The following is a 23,342-nucleotide window of genomic DNA, read 5'->3' as shown; positions in this document are numbered from 1 at the left end:
AGCATGGCAAAAGATACATTTGTGGAAGAGTTCAAGGCCCAGTGGAGTTAACTATTCCAGACGTGGTAATATTAACCGAGACCAGAGTTTCTGTGCACTTGGGGCGTGTGATTTGCCAGGGACTATACCCGTTTGCAGTGTGCGAGTCATCCAAGACTGTTGTAGATGATAGCCACGTAAGCAATAGTTGTTTTCAGGAAGGAAAACACGTTGGAGTTAATTGACAGCGTAAGCAATTCAAAGACATGGCGCTTTGTGAAATGAAGATGTTGATATGTTCACTTAATCAAAATTATTGGCCATTATTGTATGGTTATGTTAATGTTGAATGTAATAGTGTATTAAAATGTATTTAATGGAAACAGTTTAGTTTATTTCACTACAAAAAAAAAAAAGAATAGGCAACACATAAAATTGTAACAAAATAACAAATGTTGTCTTTTGTATGAAATGGCAACAATTCTTATTTGTTACCTTGATCATACCAATCTATAGTACATGACAATGCAACGGTTGCAAAAGTGTTGCTTTAGAGTATGTTAGACAACAATATTATAAAATGTAGTCTTTTCTCTTGCATAAGACAACATTTATTTCATATGTTCCCCTACAAGATAACAACAATCAAATAGTTGTCTATATAAAAATATAAAAGTTTATATTATAAAAGCATTATATTATAATACCTATTTAACAACATATATAATTATAAAAAAAATTGTATTTGATAAAGGAAAAAAAACTATTGAACAAAATTTGTATTTAATTTTTTTTTAAAACAAAATACCAAACGTGTCAATGATTTTAGGTTTTCAGGGGCGTTGAGTTATCACATTAAGTCATTCATGGGTCATCGTATCATTATCATTTTCATTCTTATCATTACCTATCAACTTATTATTTTTAAATCAAATTGGTGTTGAATTATCGACAATTTAATGTACCATATAGTATGAGTCACACTAAAGTGGTTAGGGTTAAACAGGTTGTGGGTTTGTTGTAAATAGTTTGGATATAATGGGTAATAGACTTATAGGTAAAAACGGTTCTAATGGGTGGCCGGGTTTATATAATTTCAGTTAAACTTTTGGTGGGTTATACACAATAAAATTTAAGTTAAAACTTGTGGCAGGTTAATTATAAGCGATTCGGGTAAAACAAGTTAGTTGTAGAATGAAATGATTTAGGCTCATCATGTTTATATGATTTTAAGTACAATACTATTAGGTTTGAAACCTAATTGGTACAGATAGATCATTTACAACTCTATTTGAATTTCACCTTGTATTGGTTTATCAATTAGAAGATTATTTTAGAAGCCCGTATATTTATCTTGACAATTTTGGATAAAATTGTATATTCCTATAATTGACATATCTTGACCAGAAATAGGAAGCTTAGATATGAAAATATGATTTAAAACTGATTTAATTTAATATAGGGCGAGTTACTATCGTTTTCAAAAGTAATCAATGTGCCACATTATTTTATAAATAATATGAAGTTATTTAACCTTTATAACTCATTGAGACATTGATCAAAATAATTTACAAGGAATTGAGCATTGATTGGCCTTGGTAGAAGGGCCCCTTTACCTAATTACCTATCAAATATTCAAAATACACAGAGTACTTTGTAAGAAAAATAGAAATCATAACATAAAACTCGTTAAGAGATAGAAATTAGACCATTATCCTTATTAAAAAAAAATTATACCTTTTATAGTTATAAAAAACTCACTTTTTTTTCTTTAATAGTTGAAATAAAAAAACCTCATATACTCATAATTAAGAGATAAAAATTAGAACTTTCTTTAAAAAAATAAAAATTACTGTAGAACTTTTATCTCAAAAAAATAAAATAAAATAAATAAAGACAATCAATTACCGCGAAAATGGTGAATTGTTTTTTGGGTTTTTCCACTAAGAATCAGTTACTCATAATTAACAACGCAAAAAAAAAAAAAAAAAAAAAAAAAAAAAAAAAAAAAAAAAAAAAAAGCTCAGCGAGAAACGCTTCTCTCTCTTCAATGGGTAATCTGCCACTGCCAGCCACCGCTGCTACCTGTGTGCCAACCTGCCGCCGCACCGTCCATCCACCGCACTCCAGTCTCCAGCCACCGCACTCCAGTCTCTAGCCACCGCACAGCCACACTCTAGACAAGTTAATTTCGTATTCATACTTAACTATTGATTTTAAGCTTTTGATTTGTTATTCTACATGAGTTGTTGGGTTGATTTTGTGCATAAATTACTTGTTTATATTATTTAATCTATCAAGTTAGTGTGGATGTTGCTTGAAATTGATGATTTGTTATTTAGTTTATCAAATTAGAGAGTTAGGGTTTTTTAATTTCTTAGGAATTGATAATATTGGTTTTCTCGATTTTTTTTTTCCTTAGGAATTGATAATATTGGTTTTCTGGATCAGCCATTGGTGTAAGTTATCTTTAGGAATGAAATTAATTAATTGATTTCTATCAATCAAAATTCAAAGAAAAAAGGATTACAAGCTCAGCCCACCTTCTTTATGAAATTAATGACCAGATTATATAGTCATTATTTATCCTGCTTAACTTGAATTTGCTTGTAGATACCGTAGTAATGTTAGATTTCAGAATTGCATTTATTTCGTTAATATATGAGCTGTTGTACATTCAATTGTTGCTTAAGATCTGTAGCCATTTTATTGACATCTCCACTTGATTAATGTGTTTATTGATGGAAATAATTCACATACAATATTTTGTTGGATGCAATTTGGTACAATAATGTTTAGATGGAATAATTTGCATGCGATTAACTAATTTCTTTAATCAAGACATATTCTACATAGATGTTCAAGAATGTGGATTGTGTGTGAGAGTTTGGTGTTAGCATTGCTTTTATGTGGAAAAAGCTGAGTTAGTGTTATTGTCTACTCTGTATTATTGTTGCTTGAATGTTAACATTGCTGCTATAGTTTTTCCGTTCAATTGCTACTGTATTTTGTCTGAAATTATTGTTGCATGTAATAATGTTGTTGTCGCCATGTTGTATTGCTGCTATTGTTACTTTGCAGTTGCCCCATAGCTGCAGTTCTATCCGTCCCAAAATTATGGACCTACAGTCGTTTTTAGCCCCTAGCCCCTTCATAAAAGTTATAGATCTTGCAAAGTTATCCAATCTAGGCTCAAAAATTTCTCAATTTGGAATTGTGTGCTGAAAGTTATGCCTTCTAGAAATTTCTGTGGTCTGCTAACTTGGTTCTATCGCAACAAGTTATTATTGTTCTCTTGATGCCTATGTGAGGTTGTTGCATTGAGTTGGGTAGGGTTGCTAAATTGAATACTGTGCCTTTTCTTTTTTATTTTTATTCTATTTTCCCTACAATTTTTTACAAATTACTTCTTAAATTAATATGTGGATTTGGAAATACTGGTGTCTTTTGTAAACAAATGCTTGATTTTGGTACATTTCTAAACTTGAAGTGATTGAGAAGAATTCTTGATGTTTTCAGAAATTAGCTTGAGAGAACCATACAAGTTATAGTTGTGCCAGATTATAAACGGATTTTGGGGCTCGGTTATCTTGGTTGTCAGGTGGTTAGATGTGCCCTAGCTCTAAATAGATCATTATTATTGTAAAACTTGTGTGATTTCATAGTTGTAAAAATGAACATGTTTGTGGAAAAATTGGCTCATTAAACAACACTTGGAGGAGTTTGTCCATCAAGGGTAAGCAAAATAGATCCTTTGTGAATTTATTATGTTGAATATATAATTTGAGAAGGTTCGTCCTACCTCTCTTGTTTCAGTGTTTGCCAATAACCACTGATGTCAGGACTTACAGCGAGAAAATGCTTAACGATGAGTTCTACATTGGTCTATGACAAAGAAGAGCCACTTGGAAGGTTGTAAAGCTTTTTTTAATTTTTTTTCTTTGATACATGTGATGAAAAATTCGTTACATTATAGATTGAGGTTACATAACTTTTTTTTGTAGTAATATGATGAGCTTCTTGAGGAGTTCATGAGTGCAGTAAAGCAGAACTATGGAGAAAAGTTCTTGTTATACAGGTTTGTTACTAGACTTACTACTGTCTATGATTATAATTTCCATTATTTAAAGTAATCTGTATCCTTTCATATTTTAAAATTTAATTGGATTTATAACTGAAATTCAAAGACTACCAACCATAATGCCTTCAAGCTGCTCTCAAAATACTCAACAAGTTATCGTGTGTTAGTTCAATGGTGATATTCAGGTATGTAATGAGATAGATACGTTTTTATGTAATAATTTACTTTGTGTCAGCTCTAACCCCCCTTTTTTTTCTTTCAATTCTATTCTTCTCTGCATAGGGGACTACATCTATTGTCCTAACAAGAATTCTTTTCGCACTGAAATTAGTTGGTGGCACCTTGGCTGAACATATATTTTTATTCCTTGGACCAGGAGAGGTAAGAATGATACCTTTTTTTTCTTTGACGTTGAGCTCTGAGTGTAAAGTGGTTCTGATTGAATTACAGTGAAGCTAACATTTTTATTCAATTACGGTGAAGCTGATTCCTGTCATATGACATTGTAGGCTGCCAAAGGTTTTAATTCTTTGTTTAGAATTTCAATTATTTATCTTAAATTTTGAAAAACTATATTATTCTTTAACTTTTTTATTTGATTGGTATTACAGGTAAAGCACATGGAAGAAAGATATATATTGAAGACAGAGAAAGAGAGTTGATTTATTGGAGCTTTAGATTGTCTATAGTCAATTGACTTGTTTCCCGCTTTGGACGTTACAATCCCTCCAATGTATATACAATTAGATACGAACAATTAGTGGTACTAATAATGTACTAGTTTGTGAATCTATTTAGCTTTTTTAGGGTAGACACATTGTGTAGTATATTTACTTGGATATTGTTTTTGGATTTTGATAGATGTGTTCACATGCGTTATGATATAAAAAATTTTACATCTATATTGATGTTCAGCTTCCATTTAGATTAATTTTTCTTCCATTGTTCAGTTCACACGTTTATTCATTATAGTTCTTTCATTTCATATACAATAATTTTTAAAGTGTTGTCTTTCAGATTTTTTGGCAACAATATTGTATTATTACTATCTAATACAACAGATAAAGAGCTTGATGCATATTATTATAGAAGAAAACATTTTTTTAATTGTTTTCTAAGATTGCAACAATTTTCTTTTGTTGCCTTTGTAAAAGTGTTGCCTTAGGTATCATTATACCTTGGCTTTTAAAATTGTTGCCTTTGAACTAAAATGTGTTGCCTTAGGAATAGACAACGGGGGCATAAACTACGCCTCATATGTGTTGCCTTAGCTACAAGGCAACACTTTTTTGATATTAGGCAATAGTTTTTCAGTGTAACCTTTGCTTTATTTTGTTGTAGTGTTTATAGCAAGTTCCTTTGTAATACCACTAATGTAGGGGCGGACCTTCAGTAGGGCCTACTGGGCCTGGCCCCTGGTACAACCCAAAAAGAAATTTAGTCCTAAAGCCCAACTCAAAAAAAATTATACTCAATAACCCCAATACTAGCTACTACACTTTGCTTTTTAAGTTTCTAGATTTTACAAAATGGAGTATACTCTAGTTGTCTACTCTGTATGGAGTATGTAATTATATACTCCTCTGCAGTATATTCTTTTCCTTTTTTTATACACTTAATTATCAATTATCACCCTTAAATGGACAGTAATATTCTAATCAACCTAAATCACTACTGATAATTAAAGTATTTCTTTTCAAGCTCATCATTTCCTGTAAGTCTACACCCAACAAATAGAAATTCCCTTTGTCAATAAAAAAAAAATAGAAATGAAACATCTAAATTAATTGATAATTAATAAGTTTTAGGTCAAATTTATGTCTTAGTTTAAACATATTTGGCCCCTAAAAGAAAACTATTCAAGCTCCGTAGATTTTGAGAAAGTCCAAAAATTCCTTTTGTCTTAGTCCAAATTTATGGTCGTTTCAGAAAGCCTCTGATAACAACTCATTACTCCTAAACTATGCCAAATGTAATTTAGATTTCTTGGGCCGATTTAATGGTTCAATATTATGGGCCAATGATATGAGTATTTGTTGAAAAGTTTTAACTAAATGATATTGAAGTATGGGCAAGTGTTATGGAGTACTTCTCTTGGCTCACTTTGGATGGGTTGGATGGGCTTTATAGTTCGGTTGGGCCTTATTCATATTCAAGGGCCAGTATGACATATTCATAAGTGAAACAAATCACACTTAAAGTTCATATTCAAGGGCCGGTACGACATATTCATAAGTGAAACAAATCACACTTAAAGTAGAGAAATACATGGTGTGTGTGGGTGAGTAAAACTCATGCCTCAATTATAAACTACAGTAGAGAAATAATAATACAACTCTAATAAAAAAAAGGAAATAATAATACAAGTTGTCATACGTTGCCTAGTATAAAATATTTATAGAATTACCTAAATTAGCATAAACAAGGGGGCTCAAATAAGTTAGGGGGCGTTTTGCAGTTGTTTTACGCACGACTCCTTTGTACCAACAACATGTTCCTTGACAGCTTGGAAGTAGTGAGGCCTTTTTCATGCAGGAAACAAATATATCGTGATAAACTTGTTGTATGTTCAACATCTGGTCACAGAGAAGGATATCCTGTGATTAAGTGATCAAATTGAACCTAATATCAAAATAGATAGGTCAAGCAACTTACAGGTCTACGATAGAACTGATATCTCATGTTATGGAGTAAGCAGATTACAACATCATTTCATATCGGGAGTTTGTCTTTAACGCAATACAAATCCGGTACAAAGCAAGATCAAAACTTAAGGTTCTTCAACGGTCTTGTAGAATAACCTAGAAGAAGCCAATAAATAGTTTTTTAAGTACAACCAATTCCATTATTGAAGCCAAACAAGAAATACTCACCTCTGAGACAACCAATAGAACAGAACATCTGGGATTTCCAATGAATGTAGACAATGAAGGGAGAATCACGGTATTGTAATCTGATAGTCCATCAAACGATACTACCTGAAGCTAACACCAAATCACAATTAGCAATTAACATTAAGACTATAATAAACAACAGAAATAGGGAAACAATTGCATGAACTTAAAACTCACAAATGCAGAAGATAAAATTAATGGCCAATCACCCATCATGAAATAGTTAGAAGCTCTCATTATCTGTAAAAAAAAATAAACATATTTGTTTATCCTCATAACTGTGCCATAATACAGTTTATAAACAGTCTATATTTACTACCAAGTACACGACATTTCCCATTGAAAATATTACCCCCAAAATCATCTTTCTTAGCAGGGAGAGAGCTCTTGTAGGTAGAAACCTGATGACACATAGGTAACAATAAAATGAGCAACGAACTCTTAGCAAGGGAAGAAACCATTCATATACAAAAGAGCTTTTACCTTCACCAATCATCTACATAACCAACATGCGATAAAGCATCGGACACAACTGATATTTTGCCTTGTGTTTGATTCGGTTCTTCAGAAATAACAGCAACAACACTTGCACTTTCTATTCCGTATGTGTTTTCAGCTTCCTCGCGAGGGATCTTTGATGATGACGCTCCTCTACGACGTCTAGGAGTCGCTGTGAAATCAATATCATGTTCAATAACAACCTTAGTTACAGGACCAGGTCCATCCGTAGCTCTAGCCTGCCTTGGATGAATCTCACCATAAGCAACATCCAGGGTCTATCAACACACCAAATTGTACCAGTTAGTACACACGCTTGAATATAAATAAACACAGAGTACTGTAAAATGAAACTGGTTAACAGATAATATCATATACCCCTTTGCATCCATAATCACCTCCATTGGGTGATCTGTCTCCTTGCTAGCAATCATTATCTCCTTCATGGTCCAGACCTTCAACCTAGGGAAAACACCCCATTGTACAGCCTCCCCTATCAAGCCGGTCCAAGTAAAAAATCTGTCACATACCCTCAACAATTTATTAATCACATTAAAACCAAATGCCAACAACTACAAACATAGACATAATACACTGATCGTACCACGACAAATAAAATGCAGCCACCACATCCACCAGCATGCCCATAAGAATAAAATCTACGAGCAAAGGACCGGACACTAGAAAGCAGCTTGGATAGCACCAGAGTGCACCAATCATATTCAACGGCTTCCATAGCACATGTCAAAGCAGGTACCAAGTCAGAAGACAATCTAGTGGACAAAGTAGGACAAAACAACATTTCGAAAGCAAACAATAAGAAGAGCATCTTGAACTCTTCCTCCTCGTTCTCTTCCCAATAACACTCAAGCTTCTCCAATAACTCGGGGTAGACTGGAATTCCTACTTTATCGTAGACGTTTGGTTGTCCATTATTCCGTGTTGTCCCGTATTTTGCAATTATGTTTTTAACCTTCTCCCGTTGTACCCTCTTTAATGTTTTGCATGATGGAAGTATCTTTAGTCCATTAGGGATGCCAAGAACCCAATGAACTTGATTTTTAGACAACCTTAAACACCTTCCATCCGGGGTTGTAACATCTTACTAATCGGATCCATTCGGGTCACTAACCAGTACCCCAGCTGCCTTGGAAGATGCATGTCACCAGATAAATACAATAGCCCTCCAAATCCCATTTCGGCAACCCACCGTCTCCTACGTGATTCAAAGGTATGATAGATTCTGGCAAAACTCTCCACTCGATAGTTAATGTTTGGTGGCTATTGAATTTGGGTACAATACGTTAAATGGAAAAAATAACAACATCATAACATTTACTTGAACTTGAAAAACAACACACATTGTACTTTACCTTAGACCTTGCCTTAAAAAACTCCTTTAAAACTTCACCTTAAGCTTTTAATTTCCCACCAACAGTCAAACTATCATCCTACTGGTAGATTTCAAAACATCATAAACGAAAGTTTGACAGGCAGAGAGTATCTTGGTGTGATTTAGAACTTATCTTGAACATTGCCCGGAATACGTGTTTGCTATCTTGCATCATTTGGAGTAAAATTTTATTATCCGTTGCGTCTAATACAATCAAACTACTAGAATCAAACTAATAGTCAACCAATTTAATTAATACACATTGAAAATTTTGAGAACAAACAACCATAACACCAAAAAAAAAATACAGAAATTGTTCTAATGCTGCAAATCGAATCGCAAACTCAAATTCCAATTCATAACATTTCATTAACGTTAATTGTTTGGTTTTCAACAAAATTGGATTCACAATAAGTTTCAGAACACAGATGATGTTCACTACTACCCATCGCCAGAACACAAACAGTTTCTGCTACTTATCGACGAAATTAGATTCACAACAAGTTACATTAACACAGTATGTCTTCAATTTAACCTATTTGATTCGCAAAAGCTAAGCTATATAATTCGCAAAATCTAAGCTATTTAATTCACAACATATTTTGTTTCAGAATAATCTCCATCAACATAAAGCCATAGCAAGAGCACAAACAAGAATTTAAAGAAACACAATCGGTATTCAATTCAATCCATATAAACAACAAAATTTGATTCACGATAACAACCATAAACCTAAATGGTCTTCAATTGAAGCCATAGCAAGAGCACAATGTCGCAATTTGAGTTACTTTTCGACAAAATACCACATTAATTCAGTGCGATTTAGTTCCACTAACCTTTTCTTTTTTAATTCAACCGGACGCCGCTCTTGCGGCTTTTGGTTGTATTCCGACTACCACATAACCCTCAAGAACCTCAATTTCACTTATAATTGATCACCGACGATGGAACGTCAAAGTTATGGCCACTGAAGAAACAATCGGTGAGAATGTCAAATTAGGGGTGAGCATGGGACGGGTACCAGTACCGTTAGTACTAACGGCTCGAGTACCCGATAACCAAAATCACTAAAAGTGATACCCATAACCGAAACCGATAAGTTTGGATACCCGGATTTCGGGTACCCGGATTTTTGGATCGGTTATCGGGTACCCAATAAAATATCCAATAATGATAATTAAACTTAATTATGTAGTTATTATGATATAATTTACAACTAATTAAAAACTATACCATATGATCTTGACTAAATTATTAATAATATTACTAATCATTGATATTATAAAGTGATTATGAAGTAAAGTAAAAGTTTAGATATATATTAATAGATTTAAGTAGGGAAAAAAAAAGCAAAAAAAAAAATGCTTATCGGATCGGATCGGGTAACCGTTAATTTTAAAATGATACCCATAATCATACCCGATAACAAATTATCGGAACGGGTACCCGAACCGTTATGGTCATCGGATCGGGTACCCTAATTTTCGGAACGGTTACGGATTGATTTTTAGGGTTTTCGGTTTTTCGGGTAGTTTTGCTCGGCCCTATTTTAGAGATTGGGAAAGTAACCAGAAACGTTAGAACAATTTGCTAAAAGACGAACGTTAGAACATTGACTAGTCAAGCGTTAGTTTCATAGTTTGACTAAAAAGAACGTCTGCCATGTCATTTAGACGTTTTCCCCATTAATGAGCGTTGCGACCATATTGCCCCCTACTTTAATTGGGATATGATATCTTTGCCCCTTGATTTACTGATTTCGCGCATCAGCCTGATGAACATGAATTTCCTCGATTTACCCAATATGAACCGAATTTAACTCAAAATTTTATTTAACCCAGCCTAAACCCGACTTGATTGCTCAATTTGATACCTATACATGTACTAGATTGATCATTTGCAAAAGTTTAGGTCCTTTTATTTGCTTTACTATGTAGTAGTAAACTCAGTCACTCATATATTACCTTAAGCAAAACTGCAAACATCAGAAAACGATTTTCCTGTTTGATTTAACCAACTCATTCATGAACTCCGCTGACGTGTGTCTACCAGAATTTTCCTGTTTCATTATTTTTTATTTTTTTAATCCAACCGGTAAATTCTTGCCTCTTCTCCTTCTTCTTCAGAAATTTCAGTCTATTTTCCCAGAATTTCTGTATTTTTATTTTCTGATAGATCATAAATTCCTTGCATGGAAATTGGATTACTTTCCAAATCTTTCATGAGGTTAGTCTTTTTGTTGCATTTTTGCGCTTTTACGTGAAGTGTGCAATTTGCTCTTGAATCTATGAAATTATAAACATCACATCACTATAAAAAAAGTTAATTATTTAATTCCATATTTCTAATTAAGGAAATTATAGGTGTAAAAGCTTTGATCATGTTTAATTATTGGCATTTTGAACATTCGGATAATTAAAACCGAATATTCCTCCATTTTTTTTCCTGGGGTTTTCTTTATTTTGTCTACTTTTTCTTTATTCCATTGTGGGTATGTCAATTTTCATTGTTAATCTGTAATATTTGATTTTTTGAATTGTTTGGATAGTAATCTGAATTGGGTTTTTGATGAATTTTGGGTTTCTTTTAATTTAGCTGAAACTCTGAAATTGATGAGAAATCTGGTAGAATTTCATTGATTGTTTTGACTTGTCTGAAAGGTGGTTTGAATAGGGTATTTTGATTTTGTTGAGCTAAAATCTTCCTTTAAATAGAAAAATCACAAGTATTTTTGTTACTGGGAGAAGTTGGTGATTGTTTGGTTCGTTGAAATTTAGTTGGGTTTCTAATTATAGTTTGAATTTGGGGTAGTTATATACCTATTTCAGATTCATATGATCGTCATTTGGGTGTATACATTACCAGTGATTGTAATCGAGGTTGGGGCGGAATTTGAATTTCATTTGTGAAAATGTTTGCTGTGGGGAGATTAGGAAGTTACATTAGCCGAGGTGTATGCACTGTCTCTGGCCCCTTTCATCCCTTTGGTGGTGCAGTAGATGTAATTGTGGTGGAGCAGCAACATGGTGGCTTTAAATCGACCCCGTGGTATGTTCGATTTGGAAAGTTTCAAGGTGTTTTGAAAGCCACGGAGAGAGTAGTCAGTATTAATGTTAATGGAGTCGATGCTGATTTCCACATGTATTTGGATCATAAAGGGGAAGCATTTTTCGTTAAAGAGGTTGATGCAGCAGAAGGGGAATCAGAGTCATATTATTCCTCTCCAGATGAGAAAGAAGTAAACTCTGATAGTTGGAGAACACAAAAGTCTATGAGCTGCAACTATGATGCTAACCGGACAGAGTTGATTTCTGAACTTGAAGGAAGTAATGGAAAGGTTATAGCTCGGACCAATAGTAGTCGACGGGGAAGGATTTTTGGTCTTCCTTTTGGTAGACGATCGATGAAGGAGAATGGTTTCCGGGATGGAAATGCTAGTGCCGAAGTGGACAGTGTTTCTTTGGAGCGTGCTGAGATTGCTGCGGATTTATTAGAAGTACGGTGGACAACTAATCTCCGTCCTGGCAAAAACCAAAGTGCCGGTGTTTCTAATGCAACTAAAAAGCCTTCTTCTGTATCCTCTGAAGGTAATGTTACTTCAGGTATGTCTGATTGCCTGCAGCCTATATCAAGTATTGAGAAAACTGATACTCAACTTTCATGTTTGATAAACCCTGAAAATTCTGCGGAGTTTACCCTTGAGGAATCTTACATTGCAGCTGATCTTACTGCTGTAGGATCAAATGTATCTGATGGAGTTCATGATGGCTGTAATAAAAACAACCAAATTTCTGTGAGTGAGTTCTCCGAGGTTTCCAAGTCTAGTCCAAATGCACAGACAGTGGCAAGTGAAATAGTTGAAGGCAATGCTTCCCCTGAACTGCCTTTTAATACCATAAATGGCAAGCAGGAAAATATTGGCAAATGCAATGGAGATGAGGATACATTATGGAATGCTTCTACTTCTCATGTTACAGATGTGGTTGGTACCTCTCATCAATGTAGCGTAGGTGAGGTTCCTTTAGAGTACTCCAGCACAGGAGAGCCTTGTAAAAGTGTAACTGGCTCAATGAATGAGCTGAGCTCAGAGGATCTTTATGCTGGTACCAGTGGTTTAAACTCGCTCCCTCTAGGTTCAGAGCAGGAAAGTTCTATTACTTGTGTGAAACATTGTGCTCTTTCTTCAAGTCCTAAAGATCCTACTCAAGACATAATTAATGAAGTAACACCTTCAGATGATAACGAGGAGCAATTCCTTTTTAGTGATCTTGATGACTCTAAGGTGGAGAAAGTGGAACTTATTCAGACCTCATCATCAGGGGGTTCACTAGAAAGCAGTGAAGGAGGACTGCCAGAAACAACTTTCACATATGAGTCACATCATCAGACATGCAATCCTGCTCAAGATAATCTGCTTATCAATGATACAAGCCTTAAAATGAATTCAAATAGAATGTCATGCCCTATAAACATTTCAAAAGTTCATGATGATGCTGAAGAGAAGGCCTTGGCACCAGTAGCAGAATCTTTACCTATTATGGTGTTTGATGGTGATGATCCATCACGTGATGCTCGTCAGTCAGTTAGTCGTTCCTTGGATTCAACCCTTGAAGCTTTTAAGATGGTCAATAATGATGTTTCAGCTGTTTCAGGCTTGAGTGGAGGTCCACAGCAAGTAGCACAATCACGCTTATTAACTGACAACTCTCAGTTATCAGAGGAAATCAAAAACATCATTTCTGATCCTGCAGTAGGTAAAGATAATTAGACAATTGCTAATTTCATTGCAATACTAAACAAATATACTTCAAAAAAGGACATACTATATTTTAACACGCTTTAACTGACATATGGCTATCTGATCAGAACCACTTTGGGTATCTTTTGTGTCATCCTAAATAATTTTATACATCAAATCATTATCTCTGAACCCGATTCTTGTATTATAATGAATCAAAAAACAAAATTTATAGCTATTATGAATATTTTTGTATGATTTATATAGGTTTTGAAAATTTAATGAATCACTTTATAATGTTATTTATGCAGAGGTATCCCTCTGCAGACACATGTTATTTGAAGGAATGGGCTACGAAGCTGCTGCTCAAGCATTCAACGCTGAAAAATTGGATACTGACAATTTTCTATCTCTCGGTCTTGATATTTTGAAAAACGATAAGCTTGTTGTCAGAATTGGTGGTCTTTATTTTCCATGGGATGCAGCTTTGCCTATTGCTTCAGCAATAGGTTCACAGGAAAAGGTACCAATGCTGGAACCGAAAGGCATGATAGCTGTTGGTCAAGTTGATAATCAATTTTCTGAAGGAGTCACACAGAAATCTATGAATTCCGAAAATGGTTCTTGGAGATTATGGCCTTTCTCATTCAAGAGATCAAATAGCATACAAAACAGGAATTCTAGCTCTGAAACTCCTGCCGAGGGCCTCAAAGATAATGCTGGAAATTCAGATGCAGTTAATCCCAGAGCAATGAAAAAGAAGATACGGGCAAAGTTTCCCACTTCTGAACAGCTTGCATCCCTTAATCTAAAGGAAGGGAAGAATGTTGTGACTTTCACATTCTCAACAGCAATGCTTGGAGAGCAGAAGGTTACCTTAATTGATAATTTTTATTCTTGTTTCTGCTTTATCTTCCTTCACCATCATTGTTGGGTTTGTTTCTCAACTGAACTTATTTTCTGACTTGAACAGGTTGAGGCAAGAATATTTTTGTGGAAATGGAATGCACGGATTGTGGTCTCAGATGTTGATGGGACTATTACTAAGTAAGAATTAATTTAAAAATACTGATACTTAGCTAATCCCTTTTTTCTGTTATAATTCATGTACAATTATTGCTTCATTCTAAAGTATCATGAATGCATGTCCTTTCAGTCTTCTTTCTGAATGCAGCCATCAATACATGTGAATTGCTAATTGATTTTAGAATTGGTTTGGTATACTTTAGCTGCATGTTCTTAATCTGTGGACTATGTGAGTCTTGTTGCTGCCTTTTAAATCAGGTTCAACTTATTTTCTAAAAAAAGGGTTTGGTATACTTTAGTTTGCTTGTTCTTTATCTGTGAATTTTAAGAGACTTATTGTTGTCTATTAAATCAGGTTTCAACTAGTTTCATGTGCTGTAATTTTTAAATCCTTAGTGTTTTTGTTTGGCATTGAAATTTCTATTTATGCTCTTAGTCAATTATGTAATTTTCTAGACAAATTGGATGCATACATGATACACTTGGCCCTGAGACCTAGACTCTACTTCAGTGGTATACAATTTTCTTTCTAAAAATAATCTGTATTGGTGTATTATTTGACGGATTATCCTTGCTGTAAAATGTGTTACTATGCATTTGGTTCAATATCCAAATTTTCCTATTTCAAAATATGAGGCATGTGAACTAATACACAAGAATTTAGTCAACTTTTGCCAACATGTGTTATACATTGGCAATGTATACTATATATAATGTAGTATCAATGTATTAATTGACATACAGTTCTACATTGATATTAAAAGGTGTAACTAATGACTGTTATTTGTTACAAATAAATGTGGCCAAAACGTCTTCTATTTAGTAAAGAAATAAGGTACATTTAACAGTAATGATCCCTGCAATTTGCCTGACACTTGTTTATAATTATCACCATGCACACCCCTCACTTCCATCTTCTGAAGGGTTTGATGTGTAGATCTGTTGTTTTCTTGAGCTTTTTATTTTGAACTTACAATATCTTTTGACATCCACTGTCATTATCATTTGTAACTCTTTCATTTGGACATTCACCATACAGATCAGATGTTCTTGGGCAGTTCATGCCAATGATGGGAATAGATTGGTCTCAGACTGGTGTCACACATCTTTTCTCTGCTATTAAGGTTTGTCACACAACACTTTGTGATAATTTTACACTTTGTGATAATTTTATTCAGCTATTGTTTTGAAAGTTCATTTATGGAAAATCTTCAATAATTTTCACATATAGTAGGCAACATTTTAGCTAAAATCTCATTAAATTATTCTCTACTCTTTTTTGTGGGAAGTAATTTCTTAGTCAATGCTTTTTAAACCAAGGATCAGGGGGTTTGTAAAAGGTAGTTCTTTCCATTTCTAGTAGTGAGGTTGCTTTATGTTCAACTTACTGCATCCTTTCATAGATAGGAGACTCATTGAGCATTGGGTCAGCACAATGTTATTTAGTGGTAATTACTGCATATACCAGATAAGCATTGGTTATTTTACCACACCCTAGTTGTTATAATAGCAATTGCTTCTTGGTGATGGAACAATATTACACAAGTGCCATGTATTCAGTCGGTATGCTAGATGGTTTATATAGATTAAACATTTTATCTTCCCTTCTCATTGCTAGATGTGGTGATTCATAATTTTAGATTACTTAACTAATGTTCTCTTGTTGCAGGAAAATGGTTATCAACTTCTTTTCCTTAGTGCTCGCTCCATTTCACAAGCCTATCACACTCGGCAGTTCTTATTCAACCTTAAACAGGTGATTGCTGAACCAGGGTATTGATTTATTTTGTCTAATGAGAGATTATTTTTTCCCTTCTCAATGAGAAAACTTGCTTTGAATCTTGGTAGGATGGGAAAGCACTACCGGAGGGTCCTGTCTTAATCTCTCCAGATGGACTTTTTCCTTCTTTATATAGAGAAGGTTAGCTTCCCGTGTTGATTTGGGTTATACATTGTATGTGCTATAAATAGTCCAGTATCGTTGACTGCCTAACTTATGTTGAGTAGATTATTACGGAGTTAAAAAAATGGTTATGATAGTAACATAAGTATATTTAACAAATTTCATAGTCTTCAAAAAAAAAAAAAAAAAAAACAAATTTCATATATATGTCGGCTTCTGCTGTGCTTTTTCAGGTTTCTCCCTAGCTATGTGTGCCTATGGTGCTTTTTCTTGTGTTGTCAGTTGTCAGTGTTGTGGTCTTTGTGATTGTGGGTGTTCTCACCTTTAATATTTAAGTCCCCCCCCCCCCCCCAACACCTTCTCTAAAAGTTTACCATTTGTAAAGAAAACAGAAATATAAAAATGCTGATGGTTGCTGTAAACCTGTTACTAAAAGAAGAAAAGTGATATTATGTATCTACTAGGAGGGTAGCCATTTTGAAATTGAAATAATGGTGAACAATGCTATCATAACAATAGGTCATTCTTTCATTTTTCAATTGATGTATGTAATCTTTATGTCCCTCATTTCTTTCTTCTTTTTGATGTGAGAGGGGGTGGGAATGGGATAGATGGTGTCAGGAATGAACAACTTGGCAGTAACTTTTTTTGTTTGCATAAGACGTAGAACATAGCCACATGTCACAATTATGTAAGATAAGACCAATACAATTAATAACTACTCCCTCCGTCCCTTAATACAAAGCCTCATTTCCTTTTTGGGTAAACTAAATTACAATGCCTCTTTCTATTTAAAGGTTGTATTTTTTGACATTATTACCCTCTTTTTATGAGTTGTCATCTTTTTTCCATTACTTTTTTGTACTTTTAACATCAATTCCCAACACTTTCTCTCTCTATCTCTTCAATTATTCCCAAGTACTTTTTTCTTTCTTTCTATGTCTCTCTAACCCACATGCACATATGTACTTTTAATCATTACTTTTACAAAATTTACCACTTTCTTAATTCCCGCCCAAAAACCAAAAGAGGCTTTGTATTAAGGGATGGAGGGAGTAGTAATTTTGGATAGTATTGAAGTATCATTGTTATGTGTGACATCAAGGTTTATGTAACTTAGTGATTTACTGTTATGCAATTTTAGCTGTATAACTCTTTTTTTTTTTTTTTTTTTTTTTTTTTTTTTTTGAGCAGTAATTAGAAGAGCTCCTCATGAATTCAAGATAGCATGCTTGGAGGTTTGTTCCTTGACTACTTCTGCATCTATTCGTACTTAAATCTGATTTTTCTACATAAGCCTCATTTTTCATTGTTCTCCATATTGGAATTTGTAATTGCTTTCAAATGTGGATAATGCTATGATTGTACTTCTTCTGTGCTTTTTTGGCAACGTTTTGACTTTTGCATTATCCACATAATTTACTTTGACTCTTTTAGTGATTTATACTTGGAAAAAAATGTTGGATCATATTAGATTTATCTCAATGTATACTTCCATGATATAAATTTTTTTTGTAACTTTTATTTATTAATAATTAAAGATATTATTGATTGAAATTTGTGCATCACAAGCATGAAAGTCTAAAGATTGTCAAAAAGTAAACAGAGGAAGTATAATCCATCCATTTGTGTGTTCCATGTTTATGTTTTAATTTGTACGAAGTAATTCTTATCCTTACATTGGAGTGAAAGCATCAATCAATCAATCAAAGCCTTAATCCCATAAGTGGGGTCGGCTAACATGAACGAAATTTAATTATTCCGTGTAGTCATTGACATAAATCTTCCTCCTCCATCCCTTACGTGACAGCCAGTGACAACCAGTGTAAAATTTTGTCACATCCCATGACATGAGCCAAACTGATATTGGAGTGAAAGCATAAGCTTTTACTATATATTTTTGCATTAGTTTCATTCTTTATCTCTTAAAACTCCTTATTTTGACTTATTTGAACTCATGTTTACTTTTCCTGAACTTTTTTATTTGTTAATTTAACATGGTTGTTTTAACTGAAGGTACTGGCCCTTTTCTGAAATTATTTTTCGTGAAACTTATTTAAGGTGAAAAACAATGGCTATAGTGCATTGGCTATAGTGCATTGGGGGTTTGGGTTATGTCCATTAAGTTGCAAACTTGAGTATAAACACATGGGGCTTTACTTTTCTGTTATCATGTAATTATTTTGGTCACCCGTACAGCACATCTTGGGCTTGGTTGAGGTGGTCTGATATGGTCTCGTTCCCTTAAGGCTTTAACACCTCTAACAGCTCAATATTTACCCAAGCTTGACACAAATCTCAGATTGTTTTACGCGCCATGGGAGAATAAGAGGCCTTCTATTTTGTCCCACTCAGAATGTACTTCCTCCGTTCCCCAAATATTGCAACATGGGGATGGGACACGGATTTTAAGAAGAGGAGAGAGATAGAGAGGAATAAAGATTGAGAACCATGTGATGAGGAAAGAGAAAGAGAGAAAATATCTGCAAATAGAGAATTAGAGAAATTTTGCAATGTTTGTGAAACTTCCTAAAATGGTAATTGTTGCAATATTTGTGAACGGAGGAAGTACGTCTTAGTAGGAATGATGGCAGGAAGTTTGCTGAGTCATCATTGGCTATTGATTTGATTTTGTTAAATTGGAATGGAACATCTTGGTGATACATAAAGCATGATAGGATAATTGTATTTTTCCCATTGATATTTTTAGGGGCGTCTGAACTTATAAATTAATCTGTTTCTGTTTCATCTATGAAAATTCTGTTTCTTGGAAAAAAAAAAGAAAAAAAAAAATAAGCCACTAAGACTCAAACTGGATGTTCTGTGTAAGACCTCATGGGACTAACAACATTTAGCTTGTGTTTCTGTTTCTTGCTCATGTCTTGCTGCTGATTGATTGATTTAAATGTTCACTGATTAGATAGAACTGTGAGACTGAGTGTACTCCTTTGCTGATTACTGAATTTCCTATTCTTTCCTGTTGTCTGGTGCTTAGCCCATGCATCAGGGAAGAATTGAATTAGGAAGACTGGAACGTGGTTGGAACTTTTTGCATAAATCTTATTGCTATTTAGGATTTTTGGGTAGAATAGAATTTAAGTGGATGATCCCATTATTTTTGCGATGTGTAATACCATTGTGCAACTTTTATCTGTGTCTGTCATTGAACAAAAAATTCTGACATCGAACTAAAACTCTGTCATCGAACAAAAAATCTAGCTTAACAACACTTCATCCTCTGTCCTTGCTATCAAGAATATTTTTCATGCCCCTGTATCAAATTTGTTGATGTGATTGGTCTCAGTTCCATACAAATGAATCATCCTGGTGCATCTCCAAACAATGAGCATTGCATTTCTTCTGTATTGTTTATTATATCAGGTTGAAATCCAATTCAATCCAAGTCTTTTTTCTGAAAAGATTGAGAATTAAGGGCTATCTGGCTAGTGAATCGGGATTCAGCTGCCCTCCTTTCCATTTCAAGGAAACCATAACATCCTTAAATTTCACCTGATAAGAAAAAGTATTGAGGGAGGGGAACTTCTGCTCTATGTTTTTAACTCTGCAATACCAATCTGATTAAGAATTTGATTTTAAGGCTTTTCTTGTTTGGCATTGTATTCTGTTTCTATTGCATATGTGGACACAGTTATACTTGTCTTGAAATTTATGATGTGTAACTAATCATCGATGGGGAAATGTTGCTTGTGGATTTTGCAATGGTGGTTATATAGGATGTTAAGGTGCTGTTTCCATTAGATCACAATCCATTCTACGCCGGGTTTGGAAATAGAGACACTGATGAGTTAAGCTATCTTAGAGTTGGAATGCCTAGAGGGAAGATCTTTACCATTAATCCCAAGGTAGACTTTACTCTTGCATTAATACCAAACAAGAAAATAAATAAATTGGGACATTAGTATCTAATAACATAATATTTGTTTTATGCAGGGTCAGGTTGTTGTGAACCGTCGAGTGGACTCAAAATCTTATACATCCCTCCATGTTCTTGTACATGACATGTTTCCTCCAACAACTTTTCATGAACAGGTTATTTATTTATTTAATATGATAATTGTTGGTAGATGGTTTGATAGTTTGTTGATAGTTGTCTTTTCAGTCCATTATTAATTGCTGAAAGTGTTAATGTCATTAGTGATTACTATGTCTATACTCTATAAGGGTGGTGATGGCGAGTTTTAGGATTTGAGAGAGGTGGTGGTTTGGGGTTTAGGGATGCTATTTGGGATATATCCGGCTGTTAGCCTGTTTGGATTTTATTATTTTTTTTTTTTTTTTGGGGGGGGGGGGGGGGAGTAATGTGGTGATGTGTAATTGAGGATATGTGTTTTATAATTATTTGAGTAGGAAAGTGCTTAAAGTATGTTTTATTTAAAAGAAAAAAAAATTAAAAAAGGAAACACAGAAATCATTATAATTTTTTGCTCTACTTTTTACTCTTAGGAATTGTTTTGCCCATGATGTGTTTTGCATTGAAATTTCATTTTAAATTGCTGTGAGGATGCAAGGACTAAATTTCCATTCTTTGAAGTTTGATTAAGCACGCCTCCTAAAGAATCCTTAGATTTGACATTGGCTAACTGGGTTTATTTTTGAGCAGACAAATTTCTTATTAAGATGTCATAAACCACTGTTTTACAACTCAGTTTTAAGTTACAGCAGGGATGAATATGAGAATTCTAAGAAGTTTTAGGCTGGAAATGTGCTTTGATGTGGATTTTTGAATTAGTTTTCAATGTCTGAAACATTTCTATTTCCAGGAGGACTACAACTCGTGGAACTTCTGGAAACTACCACCTCGAGATGCCATTTGAAAGATCTGCGTACTATAAATTGACAGTTAGTCTGGCTTTAAAATAGGAAGGAATATATGTGCATGTTACTCCAACAGGTAAGGTGTGCTATTCTTCTTTCATCCTCTATTAATCATCTTAAATTTGCAGTTCTATTAGTAGGAGGTAAAAAAAATATCTAAATATTGAAATTACATGCATATATACCCAAGTAAATTTGCCATGGATGCAAGGAAATTTGCATTGCAATATTACATGCAGATTCATAAATATTACCAATATATAGAACTATCTATTGGCCATCCAATGAAAATTTTACTATGTTGGCACAAACTATTTATTTTGACGTTTAACCGATCACTTCTTATATTAGTGGAATTTTAAATGCTATCCTAAATTGAAAAATTATTTAGTGTATCAAACAATGCTAGGAACATGAGCTTTTGATTTCCTTAGCATATAGATGGTAGATTAAAGAAATGTGGATATGCAGTCTTACATTCTAAATGAGTAGTACATACTGATTCAAATCACTTACTGAGAATCAATTTTCTGCAGGTTCTGAAATGACAACATTAAATCTTCTGCATTTTTATCCACGCAGGAGTCGGCTCATGCACTTTCAGTTGATATCATATGAGAGAAGAACTGCCAAAGAATGTGTATAATAGTTTTCTTCTTCTCTTGTTTGGTCAATGTCTTTGTTTTGACTGTTGTACAGAATGTAGAGTTACCACAAAGTTTTACTATATAGAATAATATAATGAAAGATGAAGAAGCAATCAATCGATCTACGACTTCTGTTGTTGCTGTCATCATTTATTTCTTACGAAAGCAACAAAAACAATAGGTAGCATACTGATGTATAGGATTACAGGGAAACACGGTTTCGAACTGGAGGGGAAAGAGGGATGTAAATTTGTATGGATGTATTAGCTTTAAAAACTAGTTATATGAGAATCTTTGTTCTTACAAGTTATATGGGTGTACGGGATGTTATACCGCAAAGGGTGATTTGTAAATCAAAAGACATAAATCCTGATTTCTTTAAAGTAGGTGGTTTAAAACCTTACTTTTTATTACTACAGTATAAAACTTTTTCCTTGCATTTGATTTGAAAATTTTGAGTTATTCTTCATATAAGGAAAAAAAAAAAAAAGTTTTATATGTGTTCGGCTAGTCACAGTTTTTTTTTTTTATTTTTTAAAAAATTCTTTCTCTCTCCTCTTTTTTTTTTTCTTCTTCAAGCTAGAACCTTCATCTCATATTTTCTCAGAAAACACAAATTTCGCAACCGCCGTCAATAGTCATCTTCATGGTTTGTTCGTCGGAGGCGGTGGTTTCGCTGGGAGGGTAGTGGTGGTTTGGTGACTCCGTCACCGGAAAACAAGTTCAAGATTTTTAAGGCCAAATTCAGCCATGGTCGAATTTGACCTTTTTAACCATATTTGAAGTGAAATTCGAAACCATTTTTAACTTTTTAAGGTATTTGTTCAATTTGATTTTTTTTTAATGATTTGGTTGGATCGGGGTTTGTCTGTGGGTTACGGGCTAGTGGCAAAGCATTTGGGGCTAGGCTGGTGGTGTGGGTACCGGAGTTGGTGATGTTGTGGGTTCGGGCAGTACAACGGTCGAAGGTTGAATGATGGTGGTGTTGTGGGCGCCATTATTGTTGACGCCATTGTGGATTGCTCAGAATGTAAATTAGCAGTGATTGAACAAGTGTGAATGATGAGATTATACGAAGTATCTTTTTCTTATTAAAAATCTTTGTTTTTAAAATAATTGTTTGAGCAAATTTAATGAATTTTATTGTATATTATTGAATGTAAATTAGCAGTGATGGAATAAGTGTGAATGATGAGATTATATAAAATTCACTGTTATCCCTGTCTGTGAAATCTGTGTTGAACTTTTGTGATCTGACACACCGTTTTAATCCATGGTCCATAAAACTTTTTTCTTGGGGTTAGATGATGATGGTGGTGTGTTATGGGTGAGTGGTAGTTTTCCGTT

At 34.0% G+C, this 23,342-nt stretch overlaps 1 protein-coding gene and 2 long non-coding RNA genes across 15 annotated transcripts; 2 read left to right on the top strand and 1 right to left on the bottom strand.

Annotated features, from left to right (window-relative positions):
- Nucleotides 1-1,951: 1,951 nt before the first annotated feature.
- LOC110709067 lies at nt 1,952-4,985 on the top strand. Of its 6 annotated transcripts, none has more exons than XR_002508836.1 (4): nt 1,952-2,163; nt 3,796-3,891; nt 3,984-4,057; nt 4,167-4,985. It is a non-coding gene; the product is annotated as an uncharacterized LOC110709067 (long non-coding RNA). The 6 variants fall into 6 exon arrangements; XR_002508835.1 differs by having other exon boundaries at nt 1,952-3,715; XR_002508833.1 differs by having other exon boundaries at nt 1,952-3,891; nt 4,167-4,245; nt 4,343-4,985.
- A 1,276-nt stretch (nt 4,986-6,261) lies between these two features.
- LOC110709066 lies at nt 6,262-9,837 on the bottom strand. 4 transcript variants are annotated; one of them, XR_002508828.1, is made up of 9 exons: nt 9,682-9,837; nt 8,057-9,049; nt 7,831-7,971; nt 7,438-7,730; nt 7,307-7,355; nt 7,132-7,194; nt 6,934-7,044; nt 6,716-6,861; nt 6,262-6,636 (listed from the first exon to the last, which is right to left on the bottom strand). It is a non-coding gene; the product is annotated as an uncharacterized LOC110709066 (long non-coding RNA). The 4 variants fall into 4 exon arrangements; XR_002508830.1 differs by having other exon boundaries at nt 8,057-8,695; XR_002508827.1 differs by having other exon boundaries at nt 8,057-9,837.
- Nucleotides 9,838-10,646: 809 nt separating this feature from the next.
- LOC110709064 (phosphatidate phosphatase PAH2-like) lies at nt 10,647-22,305 on the top strand. 5 transcript variants are annotated; one of them, XM_021887277.1, is made up of 13 exons: nt 10,763-11,071; nt 11,657-12,432; nt 12,583-13,599; nt 13,895-14,454; nt 14,557-14,630; nt 15,649-15,733; nt 16,279-16,365; nt 16,458-16,530; nt 17,707-17,750; nt 20,247-20,375; nt 20,464-20,562; nt 21,294-21,424; nt 21,885-22,305. In XM_021887277.1, the coding sequence occupies exons 2-12, from the start codon at nt 11,757-11,759 to the stop codon at nt 21,345-21,347; spliced, it is 2,898 nt and encodes a 965-aa protein (XP_021742969.1). In that variant the 5' UTR covers nt 10,763-11,071; nt 11,657-11,756; the 3' UTR covers nt 21,348-21,424; nt 21,885-22,305. The 5 variants fall into 5 exon arrangements, with proteins under 5 accessions (XP_021742967.1, XP_021742965.1, XP_021742966.1 ...); XM_021887276.1 differs by having other exon boundaries at nt 10,766-11,071; nt 11,657-12,447; XM_021887275.1 differs by having other exon boundaries at nt 10,647-10,939; nt 11,657-13,599.
- Nucleotides 22,306-23,342: the final 1,037 nt, after the last annotated feature.

Source organism: Chenopodium quinoa, unplaced genomic scaffold, assembly GCF_001683475.1.
Source record: "Chenopodium quinoa cultivar QQ74 unplaced genomic scaffold, ASM168347v1, whole genome shotgun sequence".
In the NCBI taxonomy this organism is placed as follows: Eukaryota; Viridiplantae; Streptophyta; class Magnoliopsida; order Caryophyllales; family Amaranthaceae; genus Chenopodium; species Chenopodium quinoa.
Note: the sequence above shows the minus strand (reverse complement) of the source record. Positions and strands in the feature narration are given on the sequence as shown.

What these genes read in the sequence shown, in the direction of transcription:
- LOC110709064 (XM_021887275.1), top strand. Translation starts at nt 11,757, where the DNA reads ATGTTTGCTGTGGGGAGATTAGGAAGTTACATTAGCCGAGGTGTATGC. An exon ending in CAATGCTTGGAGAGCAGAAG is followed by an intron (nt 14,455 to 14,556) that starts GTTACCTTAATT and finishes TGACTTGAACAG; the next exon opens with GTTGAGGCAAGAATATTTTT. An exon ending in CAACAACTTTTCATGAACAG is followed by an intron (nt 20,563 to 21,293) that starts GTTATTTATTTA and finishes TTCTATTTCCAG; the next exon opens with GAGGACTACAACTCGTGGAA.